This window comes from Camelus dromedarius, chromosome 20 (assembly GCF_036321535.1).
Source record: "Camelus dromedarius isolate mCamDro1 chromosome 20, mCamDro1.pat, whole genome shotgun sequence".
Lineage (NCBI taxonomy): Eukaryota > Metazoa > Chordata > Mammalia > Artiodactyla > Camelidae > Camelus > Camelus dromedarius.
Window position 1 is genome coordinate 23526219 of NC_087455.1, and position 13829 is coordinate 23540047.

General features: G+C 39.1%; 1 protein-coding gene across 1 annotated transcript in view; it reads right to left on the reverse strand.

The window, feature by feature from the left end:
- PKHD1L1 (PKHD1 like 1) overlaps positions 1–13829 on the reverse strand; it is a 134044-nt gene that overhangs the window by 45911 nt on the left and 74304 nt on the right. Inside the window, exons 43-50 of the mRNA XM_010985141.3 lie at positions 13352–13508; positions 12031–12110; positions 11425–11554; positions 10287–10416; positions 6254–6495; positions 4978–5114; positions 1924–2953; positions 394–585 (exon numbers count right to left, since the gene is read on the reverse strand). Coding sequence (XP_010983443.3) covers positions 394–585; positions 1924–2953; positions 4978–5114; positions 6254–6495; positions 10287–10416; positions 11425–11554; positions 12031–12110; positions 13352–13508 — 2098 coding nt within the window. The remainder of the gene's footprint in view (positions 1–393; positions 586–1923; positions 2954–4977; positions 5115–6253; positions 6496–10286; positions 10417–11424; positions 11555–12030; positions 12111–13351; positions 13509–13829) is intronic.

The window sequence follows — 13829 nt, forward strand, 5'->3', positions numbered from 1 at the left end:
GCACCCGGTGTGCAGCTACTGACCCGGCAGATGCTCCCTCCATCCTATTTCAATCAGCAAAGATAATCAAAATAATTTGCTTTCAGTGGCAGAAACAGTGGTATATTTTTACTGTCTTGCTCCAAAAGCTATCTTAACGGCCTGCTCTCTCTGTCCTAATATTGGCTGGAGGTTCCTTAATCAGCAGCATGTCATACTGGTCCATGCGTTTATTCAATCCTCCCCACAAGCCCATTCTGGGGTGTGTTATTGTTTCCTGCCTGGCTTCTGACTGATATAAATATTATGTTTTTTCTAATGTTCTAAACAGTGAGTGACAACTCAAGAAGATGATGACGAAAATTGAGGGAAACATATTTAAATGAGTAGTTTAAATTATCACGTTCCACTGACCGAAAGAGTCTGAAAGAACCACATCCTTTTCAAGCAGAGACACTGGAGAAGGCTTGTTGAACGCTAACCGGTGGAAGCTGACCAAGGCATCACAGACAGACCCAGCGAAGCCTATGCTCCACTCGGCTTCCTGAGTGCAGTGAGAAGGGTCCAGCAGTGAGCTGTGTGGAATGACGGTGTGTCCTTTGTGACCTGGGAAATGAACACAAACAGCACGTTTCCTACTTCATGTCAGAAAACTAAAAAAACCAAACTGTCTACAACGTACAGTTACTGTGACCCATAGTGCCATGAATACAGTCAAGTCTTCGTTAATTTTTTTTTTTTTTTTTGGCATGGGATAAGGGGTCCTCATACAAAAGCTTTGCAATGGACTCTTTGGTCAGGGAGCTTATTGTGGATGTAGCTGAAACATGGGATCTGAAGCACCCACGAGAGCCAAAGTAGGGGATGTGGGATAAGTAACTTGGTCAAGGACACACAGAAGAACGCAAATCCAAGCAATCGACCACAGAGCCACTCTTAACCCATGCACTATCAACTAACACTAAGAATCTAAGCCAAATTAAGCAAATGAATAAAGGTTACACAAAGCTCTGTATATTAAAACCACCCAAATGTTCTCGCTCTTAAAGCCACCATTAGAACAGTAAAGAAGTCAACAATTAAGGTTGAGAATTCAGTCTGTTTGAATACTGAGATGAATCACCTTCCATCTTTCAAAGTCTTTCAAAAATAAGTATCTGTTAATATCTGTAGTTTACTTGTCAACTGTCTTTCTCTTATAAAATGCTACGCAGAATCATACATACACACACCACACATCTTTCTTATCTTATTTAGCCAAGTCTTTATGATTAAAATAAAAATGCTAAATTCTAGAAACCATGATCATTTACAAAAAATTTGACATACTCTGAACAAAAATGGTAACAAATTTAACTCATAAAGGATGTTGAATTTTGTACGAAAGTTCACATATTCATTAACTCAATTTCAAATTCAGAATTTAGATTGGAAAGAACAGAGTTAACAGCAGGCCTATAGCTTACCTCCTTCTAGAACTTGAGTAGGATACATCCAGTCTGTCTACACTGCATGTGTAAATAAACCAGAAATTTACCCGTTTATGGGCTTGACTGGCTGGAGAATTTGGGCACTCAGGTAAGCAGTTTCAATCTGCATAATTAACTGAATATAAATGAGGTATTCTCAAACTGAAATGGCTTCTTTTTGTGATCAGTATTTCTGTAAATATTGTTCAAAATTTGCTGTTAATTCAATACCAACGTGCAAATGCTGGAGAAAAAGGACACATTTGGAAGCTGCATCTGATTGTTTGGGGCTTTTGCAGAAGAGAATGTCTCATCTATGCCTAGTGTTCGCCTATATCGTAAGTCATTATAGTAAAGTTTGATATCAGGTAAGATCTGTACTTCACCTGAGTCTGCTCTGACAATTCAACTCTGTTGTTAACACAAACAAACACATTTCCATAGGATTTTTTTTAGAATTAAAATATCATGTTACCTGTAAGTGAGCCATCAACATCAATCAGTACCACTTCATGCTCCCATCGAAAGCCAGCCTTGTTTGGTGTGTGAGAATACTGGATGTCGACGAATTTTGCACTCCAACCTCCACATCTGTCATTACAAATGCCAGTGATGGACGTCACTCCCAAAGCTACACAGCGGGGACGATCAAAGTTCATGAAGTGGACGGAAGATACAGTCAACCCTTCACTGAATGGGAGAACCAGGCCTTTCCTTGTGCAAAATGCAGACCCTGTTCCCAGTTCATCAAGATGACCAACTATTTTGGCATTTTTAATCACTGCTCCATTGGTTTCACCCCATCCTCCAACATAAGGAGCCAGGATCCTCTTTGTTTCGATTCCAGCCTCCTGATTATTTACCATCACAAAGTTATGGAACTGAAGAGCCCCTCCATTGACCCATTCAGCTCCCTTTTGACAATTCCAAGTAGTGAGTGAATTAAATATTGCAGGCACTGGCACTGTAGAAGTACAAGATCCTGTTTGCATGGGGAAATACTCTTCAAATATCCACAATCCAAACCAGCCTTGGGAGTGAACAGTGTTGTTGAAGAATTCTCCAAGAGGGACTCTTTTTTGGCAAATGTTCCGGTCATAGGATGGCCCATCAGGGTGGTTGTTCATTCGATACCAAAAGCCAAAGTGAGTGCCACCAGCAGCTGCATTGTGCCGTATGGTGTTGTTTGGGTTGGTTACCCAAAACGCAGCTGGAGTCACATCATCATTCAGAAGACTAGTACTTTGCTGTACAAATACTGCCAAGTTATACTGCAGGATATTGCCATGTTCAATACCATCTTCTATAAAAAAGGCTCCTCCTCTGATATCATATATAATATTTCTCTCAACCAGAAGGTGATGTGTGTTATGGATAGTAACAGCTCTGTTATAGGTCTGGTGAATCGCGCAGCCTCTTACATAAGATTTAAACTGTAAATCTCCAAGCAGGTGCCAATGTATTGGGTATCGCCCCAGCCGGAATGCCTGGCCAGCATGGAATATCTGTCAAGCCCAGAAACCACAGCTATTTAGTGATACGTTTAGACTCAGAGTTTGCCTGGCTCATATTTTCTTGTTGCAAAATAATACCCACTTTCACATTATTAATACATTTATATCTCCCATATCATTCCTGTTTATCATTTTAAAATGTTATTTGACCATCAACCCAGGTTGTTTTTGTCAATATATGACAGCCCATAGTTGGGACCAAAGGAATGAATGAACCAAAGCCACCTTCCACTCTTCTGCTCTTCCCCTTGCTCTGTTACGAAGCTTTTGTGTTTAGTAAAATACAACCTATTAAAAGACTTCTTTTTCTCCTTCACATCAATTCTCATTTAACAGTAAGAAACACTTCATGACTGTTTACCATGTGGTGTATATTGTGCTAAATATCTTATATGCACAATCACAGTTTTTACCACATTCCTAGGAAGCAGCCATTTGCCATACACTTTATTTTATAGATGAAGAAAGTGGGACCTTGCTCATGGTCACGAAGCTCCATTTAAACCCACCGGTCTGACTGTAGAGTTGGTGCTCTTATAAATCTGTCTCTGCTAAACTTTCTTTCAACATACGATCTAATAATCCAATACAGAAGATGCCTCTGTGTGTGTGTGTGTGTGTGTGTGTGTGTGTGTGTGTGTGTATCTAATATGGTCTCATAAGGTTTGAAAATAAAATGTTAGTGCATCTATTTATTTTCATTCTTCATCTAAAAATAAAAGTTAACTATTACTGATATTTACCGATCGACCCTGGCAACCTCACTCAGTCCATATCCAGATGCTATGTGTGAGTAACATAACCCAGGAGGAGGGGAGTTTTACAAAACGCCATCATTGACTCTGCCACCCTCATTGCAGTCGAGGTGTTCCCAATTTAATGGATTTATAGATTTTACTATCCCTCCCTTCTTCCCACCCTTCCTTCCTCCCTCTCTCCCAGTCTCCCTTCCTTCCTTCCTTTTACTGAATGCTAGATAAAAACTTTGCTAAACCATGATTATATAGACTGAATATGAATAAGATACAGAGGAGCTCCTGATCTTGCATATTTATTCATTTATTTATGTATTTGTTCAGTTAATAGTCAATTGAGAATGTGCTATATGCTAAGCACTGTTTCAGCAGAATCAGCAGAAAACCAGAGAGAGAGAAATCTCCGAACCGAGTTTATGCTCTGGGGGAGAGATCAAAAATACACCAAAACCAGATATCATGTCAGGAGTTCTGAGTCAGTAAAGAAAAGCAGGTGTTTGGGAAGCCATTCAAATGAAGGTGGTGAGGAAAGGCTTCTCTGAAGAGAGAACATTTGAGAAGAGACCTGACTAAAACAAGAACGTGGACCATTTAAGTGTTCGGTGGGGAGGCTTTCCAAGCAGAATGAAGGGTAGGTGCAGAGAACCTGAGACGGGAGTGTGCTTGACACAGTCAAGGGACACAGGGACCCGTGTGGCTGGCAGGGCAGGCGCCAAGGGGGCAGAGTCACACAAGGTAAAGTCAGAGCCCAGCTGGGGACAGTTTGTGCAGGTCCTACAGGAGGGCTTGGACTTTTTGTTTCAGCTGTAATATGAAGCCACTGAAGCGCTTTGAACAGGATGTAGCAAGATCTGATTCACACGATAAAAACCCCTTCGGCTGTGGGGTGGAGATTCCACCGAAGAAAGGGTGGGAGCAGGAAGACCCGTTAGGAGAGAAGCGCAATAGTCCAGGCGAGAGGTGATGGCGCGTGGGTTAGGGACCAGGCAGAAGTGGTGGAGAACAGCGGATTCAGGATGCAGTGTTTGTGGGCAGAGTGGATGGAACTCACTGATGAATTTGATGTGGGGGAGGGAGTGAGACAACAGAGACAAAATTTTGACATGCTTACATGGGTGAATACTCAGATGTATCAAAATCATCTGTTTATTTCTGTCACCTCTACCAGATTATAAGTGGCATCTGGCAAGAAGCAGGTGCTCAATACACATTCACTGTATGGACAGCTCTGGACAAACTGTTAATAATAATGCCACTTACCTCCACATGCTCTAGTCTTCCAGTTACCAGGTTGGCTCCAGGTACAGGAGCATGAAACATAATGCAGCCTCCAAACTGGTCACTTCCTATTTCTTCTCCAAACTTTCCTTGGAGACATGTCTGTGTAGCAAATTCACCTTTAAAAATAGTTTTTTAAAGATATCATAAAGAAAAAGCAGGCCAAAATCCTCTAATTATGAAAAGCCTTTTTCTCACACCTAATTATCTCCTTCTATACACATATAACTTTAATCTCATCCTGGAACACAATTATTTGCATTCACATCATCTCCTCTTCTGCACAGTGAGAAAGGGAAGTGCCTTGTCTTGCTCACCTTTGCATCCTCTAAAGTACTTACTACAGTATTTCTCAGAGAGGATACCAAGTAAATATTTGAATCTTCAAATAAATACTGACAAAGGTATTTTGATTTATTATCTCTAATTTTATTTTCCTCAAGATTTGGAATTAACGTAATATATACAATCTTACACTGGCATAGTATTAGAACATGAATTGTCTCACTTAATTCTTACACCTGTAGTAGGATGGCAGAACAGGTAGTAGTTTCATTTTAACCAGGACGAAACTAGGTTTCATAATGGACACGGTGAGACTTGAAGCCGATGCACTGCAACCAGAACGTGGGTCATTTGACATTGAATGCAGTGAGCTTTGTCTTATGCTTCCCATTGAAGAAAAGGCTGTATCTAAACTTTCAGTTATTATTCAACTACTTATAGATGGTAATGGTAGTAGTGATTACATAAAATATTTAAAAGAGGCTTGAAAAATGCCCAGTGCTTCTTAACAATATGTGTGTGTATGTATATGGTTATATAGTTATATATAGTTTTATAAATATATGTATTTTTTGAGAACTGTGGTAAGTGGAGGATAGCCATGGAACCAGTTCAGACTATTGACATCTGAGTAGAAGAGACACCTGTCAGTTCAGGACCAAAGGAACTAACTGCTAGTGCTTAACTCTCCAGCCAGCTCGCCTCCTGGCTCAGAGATCGTGGAAACGATCCAGCCCCGACCCTGGAACAGCTATAATGAGCAGAGCCCCGCTGTTGACCCATACTGGACACATGCAGCATAAATGAGAAATAGGCCTTTATCACTTTAAATTCCTGAAGTGTGGGCCTTTATTTATTGCTAGAGCATAACCTAGTCCATTAGTTCTCAATGGGGGATGATTTTGCCCCCAGGGAATATTTCTGCAATGTCTGGAAACATTGCAAGCTGACACACCATAGCTGCTAAAATCACCTGTGTCAAATCCGTCAGGACAAGCTGGAATTTTGTTATTCCACTCCACATTATCAGATCCTCTTATTAAAATATTTCTTGTGAGAATTCCAATTTCTGCCCTTGCTTCAAACGGAGTTCCATCTGGGAGGGTGACAGTAATTCCTAAGTGTGTGTAACTCAGCGGATCAGTTAGTGTTACATTTATGCCATCAGCAGATACAGATGCAATGGTCCTTTTTTCATTCTCTTGTTGGCTGTGTCTGTAAAAATTTTAACAAAAAACTTTCAAAATTAATATAAATTAACACAACATTGTTTTGGTGTATTTGTTTTATGCTCTTTGAACATTTCATCTGTAAAATGGGAATTCTTTTTTATGCCATACAATATTCTGAAGAGGACTTTGAAGATGGTATTTCACTCTTTCTTCAAGTAACTGAATACATTTTATGGATGCATTTCAAATAAATAAATGTTTTCCAAGTGCTAGCTATACTTGTTCATAGAACTGGACTAATTCTATGAAGTATTCAAAAGTATTCACTTCTAACTTTGCGGATCACACTCAGTGGTTCTTAGTTGAGGATGGTTTTCTCCCCCAAGGGGACATCTGGCAATGCCTGGCCATATTTTTGGTGGCCATAACTGGGGAAGGGCTGCTACTAGTGGTCAGTGGCCAGTGATGTTTCCAAAAGTCCTATGAAACACAACAAGGAACTATCCAGTCAAAATGTCAACAGTGCTGAGGTTGAGAAACCCTTATAAAGGGAATCTTGAGCAGGGAAAAGAAATCACTCAGGTTAAGTTCCGGAGGTCTCATTTCTACCCACTCCTTCAACACATCTGGTATTCCAGCAAAAGGACTGGCCAAGCCTATAATAGACACATTTTTGTATTGAGTCATTCAACAAACACTTACTGACTGTCTAGCCTGTTTTCTAGGCACAGAGCTAAGTACTGGTGACACCAAGTAGAAAGTGCCCCTGACTTTGGGGAGACGTGTGTGTCTGTGGCTGATTGTGTATTATTTACTAAAGCGTGATCGGTGTTATAGACAGAGGTGCCCTTAGGGGAGTTACCTCTGTATCTTCCCGACATTCCTTTTTGATTCCCCTCTCCCTTGGCAAATCTTTTCCTCCTATAAATACCAGTTCAAATAACAATGTCGCATGTGAAATAGGTTAAAAGGCACCTCTCTCCCTTTTCCCAGCCCTTCTTCTGGATTCCCAGTAAGCTCCGCGGAGTGCCCTGTAGGCACGGGTTGTCACCACGCTGCAGTCCTACCACGCATTTCCTTCTCTGTTCCCCCTACTCCCTGTCTGTTCCGCTATGTAAGGTGCCCCTTGAATCATTCCGTATGCTGAGCACTTAGTCTAGTACCTGTCACAACTCAATAACCGTTTTTTTTGATTGACTGAACAAATCAATGCAGAATGAATTCCTGAGGGAAGAAGGTAGAGGAATGAAGCCCAAACAGGAAGATGATGGAATATTTCAGGGTGAGGGACTGAGAGTCTTAATTAAACTGAGAGCAAGGAAAGCTGGTGGAAGAGGCACTTAAAGGGCAGAACCCAAAGAATTTGGTGATGTGCAGGAAGTGGAGGATGCTGTTAGAAGGTTACTAGAAAAGTTTTGTGAAGATCAAAATCAGACTGTAGGTTTAAAGGAAAAAAATGGATAGTGAGAATTAAATAGAAGAAATTAAGCAGCTCAATCATTTAGAGAGAGAGAGAGAGAGAAGCTAGAAGAGACAAGAGACAGGAGACCAAGGTTGTTTTGTTTTTTTTTTTTTGTTTTTTTTTTTTGCAAGATGGTGGGTGGATGGGGAAAGCTATAATTCCAAGACTCAGGGAAGGAATTACAGGGTAGAGGGCAGGGGAAGGTGGAGATTAAGGATGCTTGAGATAGGGTTATCAATAGTACATGATCCCTCAGGTGATATGGACTGGCCTTGAGAAAGGAAGGGGGCAGGGCACAGCCATTCAAGGAATGCTACAGCAGTTAACATCAAAATGGTGAAAGATTCAACCCCCTGCAGGCCTTGAGGCTCAGGATGATGGGAGATTTAACTTCCAGCAGATCTTGAGCTTCATTATACGTCCATTGTAATATATTAACATGGTGACTAACGCACCCACAGGCACCAGGGCAGTCCCAAGGCTAGCTGCAAAAGATCAGAGTGGGAAATGGCCAACTTCCTGGGAATCCCAGCCCCTTCCCCAGGCTACTTAGACTGGTCCTTCCCCTTATTAGCACATGAAGCCAGCAAGCCCATAAAAACTGGCAACAAGGTGCCTCGCAGCCTCTGCCTCCCCCCACCAAACCCCCCTGTTTGGGGACAGCCCACACTCTGTCTATGGAATGTGTATTTACTTTTAATCTGAACACCCAACCCCCACACCTCATGGCCTTTCTCTTGCCTTTCAATGTATCTCTCTGAATAAATCTACTTTTATTCAACTGTGGCTCACTCTTGAATTTTTTCCTTCGCAAAGCCAAGGACCCACGCTTGGCGGGGCACGTCCCAGGGGCTCAACCGAGACCTGGGACTCAGCCCTTCTCATGCCCCACGTCTGTTTTCCTGCATCAGCCTCTCCTGAATTCTCTTGTGTTCAGATGATACAGAGATTTCTTTAGAAAAGAAGGTTCTAAAAAGCATTTTAATATGTTATAGGCCCCTAAATACACCTTTCCTTCCTTTGTAATAGTATCTAACACTTACATAGCACCAACTTTTAGCCACGTTCTGCTCTAAGTGTTTTACACATATTAACTCATTTAATCCTTACAATAATTCTGGGACACATATTAATAGCATTCCAATTTTAGTGAAACACAGAGAGGTGAAACAATATGGCCTAGTAAGTGGCATTGCTGGGGGCTGGACCCAGGCAGACTGACTTTAGAAGTAGTATTTTTAATTACCTGCTTTACAAACTCTCAGCTAGGATTTGCAAATATGATAGTGAACACTGCGTTAGATTTGGTGGGAAACTCCTTAATTCATGTTTCTTAAAACTCAATATCCCTAAACTAAATTCTAAACTTACTCTTTAATTTCATCCAGAAAAGTCAAAATGAGGACTTTCTTGTCTATTAGTAAGCTCTGTCATTTTGCTGCTTTTTAATTTTGCTATATGTAATTAAAATTTCTTTCAAGGGCAGAGAAAAAAAAGGGGTGCTTATAAAGCTAAGTATATATTTAACTCTTCCTAACATCTGCAAGTCTATTTTTAACTTGGAAAGTGACAAACTCAAAATGCCATCTTGAATTTTAATTCTAAATTGAGTCACGACTTTCATATAATTTAGCTGTTTCCTGTCATAAATTACTACGATCCAATTTTGCTATTATTCATAATTTGAACAATAAAGCTCCTCTTGCTCCCTTGCTCCACAAGTATTGTTGGCGTAGCTGTATTAGTTTTGTTCCTTTTATTTCTTATTTCTTAAAATACATAATTAGACAGAAATTAAGGGTCATAAGTAGTTTCGATTGTAAAATGTCAGACATGTAAAAGGTCGTGTGAATCATCACTCATTCTATAATTTCTTCCCTTTCACTCAGTCATTACTAACAACTTTGCTCCATGGGAACCACCACCAAGACTGTAAGATAAGAAAGAGTTCACCAGCTGCTCTCAGCCTTGTTCTTCGGGAACCCTAAACAAAGAAGCCAATTTACATTTCTGCATTCATTAATGTATTTAGCTAAAGCTCTCCCTCAGAGGTTCTCAAATGACTTTTAACAGCAGAATACTTTTGTCAAACAAAATCTTACAAGGGAACCTAACCATGAAAAACAGCAGAAATCTTTTATTAGTTTATACATATACTTTTCTTTACAGTAAATTCAATCAATGAAAACAACACACTGAGGATCAACTCAGCGTTAATATTTGGCAAATGCATATTTGGCTGTTCATATTTCTTTATTCAAGGTTTCAAATTTAAATTAAATAGTTGTGAACCTTCCAAATCATCCTTCTTTTACATAATTAAAAGAATCTCTATTCTAAATCCAAATTATGGGATCCAGAAGACATCATACCTGTGTCCTGTGCTAGCAATTACAACCTTATCTCCCGGTTTCCACGTTACTGCTTCTTGCAGAATCAAAGTCCTTTCCCCTGCCTTTGCAGTATGAGCCAAACGAGTCCAGATCACAGGAACAGGCAGACCTGGAGCCAACATACAAAGAGAATTTCTTCAGATGTGTGTTCTTGGATATTAATAGCTTTATGCATTTTAATCTTTTCTCAGATTGAATCAGTTTGGGGGAGGTTTATTTCACCTTAGCATTTTATACCTTTCTCAACAAAAGAAATACTTACAGTACTTACTGTATAAAAATAAGAAACAGGTTTGTAATAACATGTATGAGTCTATAAATTTTAAAAAAATCCTTCCACAGTGATAAATTCCATTTCTTTGTATGATATATGAGCTCAATACAACTGGTGTGATGCTATTAATAAAATGGGCCGAGGCCTGTTACTTTTGTCATTGTTGATAGGAATTGCCTAAATTGATAATCTAGAGACAAATGAAACGTGTAAATTTCTGAAAATCCTATTATTGTATATATTTAGCACAGTGCAGGACTTTTATGATCATAATGGGGTATCATGTTTATATATTCTAAACTTATAAAAGAGGTAGATTATGGCAATATAGAAAACTTCATATAAAAAGGATTCACGTCATGCTTTTAAATAATGTTACCTTGATACCTCAAATATGTGATCAAAATCACTTTTCTTTGCTGATAATTTTCCAGAATATGGTTATAGAAAAGCACAACTGTATATTTATAGTTGTGTTTTAGAAAGAGCCCATTTTAAAATACAAATGTAAGAAGTCATAATTTCTGCTTCTAGACTTCATGCCTTTTTTATAATAGATTAATGAATGAAGTAAACAATCAACGCGAATTGTCTTTAAGCGCTAAATTAGGCAAAAGATGTGATGGAAGGGCTTCCTAGGCAGAACCCTGATTGTGAGTCTTGGTGGTCTGTAGGGGCTGGCCCGGCCTGGACAAGGGAGGGAAGAGATAAAGAGGCGTAAAGAGAGAATATGGAGAGAGAAGCTTGGGAAGGTTTCATTTAGAGAGCGTTTTCAGGAGGATTATCTCTGGCTTCCTGGCTAGTCTCTCCTGGACCGCTTCCCCCAGCCCTCTGGCCCCGCACCGTGCAGATCCAGGATTCCCTCCCGCACGGCCAGCGTTTTGGCACCATATACTGGGAGCTCAGGAGATCGCAGGTGCCCGTGCAGGGTAATGATTGCCTTGTGCTGAAATGGGGATGCTTCTGTCCCAATCTGCAAGGGATTTCACAAGTGTCATTCAGAAAGTTAAAAGTCATTGTCCGCAGTTCTAATCACTCAAAAGCAAATTCTTCCCTTTTCTCCCTTCTCTTTTGAGAATCAATTGTTCCTTTCTCCATATCTTTCCTCCATAATATAAACCTTCCATTTTCCAGTCAGCCAAATACACTATGCCAGACCTTTGGAAAGTATACTGATTGACTTTAGCCACACATCAGAGCCAATTTTTTTTAATGCTCTATTTAATATTCTGCTCTATGACAGCACACTTTATCTTCCCATTAAGTGCACATAAAATATTCTGGGAATTTTTAAAATCCAGAAACAAGATTTTATGCTAAGAACAGAGACCCACACAAAGATAAACTTGTGAGAGTTTTGCATAATTAAACTGTCTATTTTACACATACTATTTTAAAAAGAAATAGAGAGACGTTAGCAATGGATATAGATCAAGTTCTCTTGTATACCTGAAGGACACCTCCATCTGTAATTAGAATATTTTCTGCCTGGAGTTCAATGTCAGCTTCATCAAATATCAGAGTTCCACCTACGAACCATACAATTTTGAAATATATCACAGGAAAATTCTTATTAAAAGCTATTTACTAAATTATACATTAAAATCTAATTTCTTATCCTCATCTGCTGTCACTATGCAAGTGACTTCACCTCAGCTCTTGTGCAACGGAAAGTATAAAAATACAGACAAAACCCAGGGAGTTGATAGAAAACCAAATCCCAGGGCAGATTATTTTCCCTTAATCATTTGTTATTTTAAATGCTATTAAATAGTGCAGTTATATGAATTCTAGTCCTACAAACACAGGACCTCAAAATATAAATTAAGAACAAAAAATTAAAATAAAAGAGAAAAGCACTTTTTAATAGAAACTATCACACTGCCAACATTAGCTCTGAGCTTTTATTCACCAATGTGCACTAGCAACAGCTGTAGCCTGGTTGGCATTATTAAAGAACGTAATGAGACATATTTTTTATGAGATTGATGCAGATTTGTGGACAGTAACACATCACTTGCCCAAAGGTTCCATAGTTGATAACTTCAAATAACCAAGACACTGCTATTATCCCAGAAGTTAAAACAAAAACAAAATGCAAAGGCCTCTGAACAGCTAAAACCATTATGGTAAAGTTTATACACTAAAGAGCCAGGCGTTTTACTCTTGCCAATTACTGCTTCTTTTACACACAATTGTAACAGTTCCGGCTATTTAGTTTTCTGTATTAAAAACAGAATATTAAGAAGCAGAGAGAACTTCAGGTAACAGGAAAAAGCACGTTCATAGGCAAAGGTTAAATCACAACCTGGCATCGAAGGGGGGGAGTCGGGGGTCATTGAGTATAACATTTAACAAAATCTCTATGATTTTACAACCCCCTGGGACCCATTATACTAGTGTTTTTCTAAGTAGGAAATACCTTTTACTGTTGTGATCCACTTCATGTGCACTGGCGTATACACACACACACAGTTATTGAAACAAAAGTTCCATGAAATATTTAACTTTAAAAGCTGCTTGCCCATATGAATGCAGTACACTGATATTCTTTATTCTGTTTCATTAAAAGATTCTGGTTGCAACACAATAAACAAGTTCATAACCACAAATGGATTGTAATACTCAGTTTAAAGAACTCAGTACTACACTGTGTTCAAAACACGACACAACTATGGATGTTCATAATCATGAATTTTGATTAAAGTAATGTCACAGAAATATTTCGCAGGCAGAGTCTAATACAATAAACAGATTTTCAGACATTTACCCTGAATAAGCAACATTTTCAGGATAGGGGTATTCTGATCCAGCAAAATTGTCTGTCCTTTTGTAATAACAGCTAGTGAGCCTTCCTCCGGGGGAGACTTTCCTCCCCATGAGAAGCTGGAGGACCAGGAATCAATGTAGAGGAAGTCAGCATTATCCTGTAACAGAACATGAAACACTTTTATATTCAGAGGTTTTGTCACAATTCTTCTTCGTTCAGTTTCTCAAAATGAAGAAATCTGAAACAATGAACACCGTCATTAATAGTCAAGTATAACCTACTTTAAATATGTTAGAGCTGCCTGTTGGTTCACTTCACAATAATTAAAAAAAAAAAACCTGAAAAAAATCCATTACCAATTACCCCACAACCCAGAATAATTTGAAATCTGAAATAATAAAATTTTAGTAATAAGCAAAATAAAGATCTGCTTCATTATAGTCACATTTCAGTTGTTTTTTGGAGACATTAACAAAGC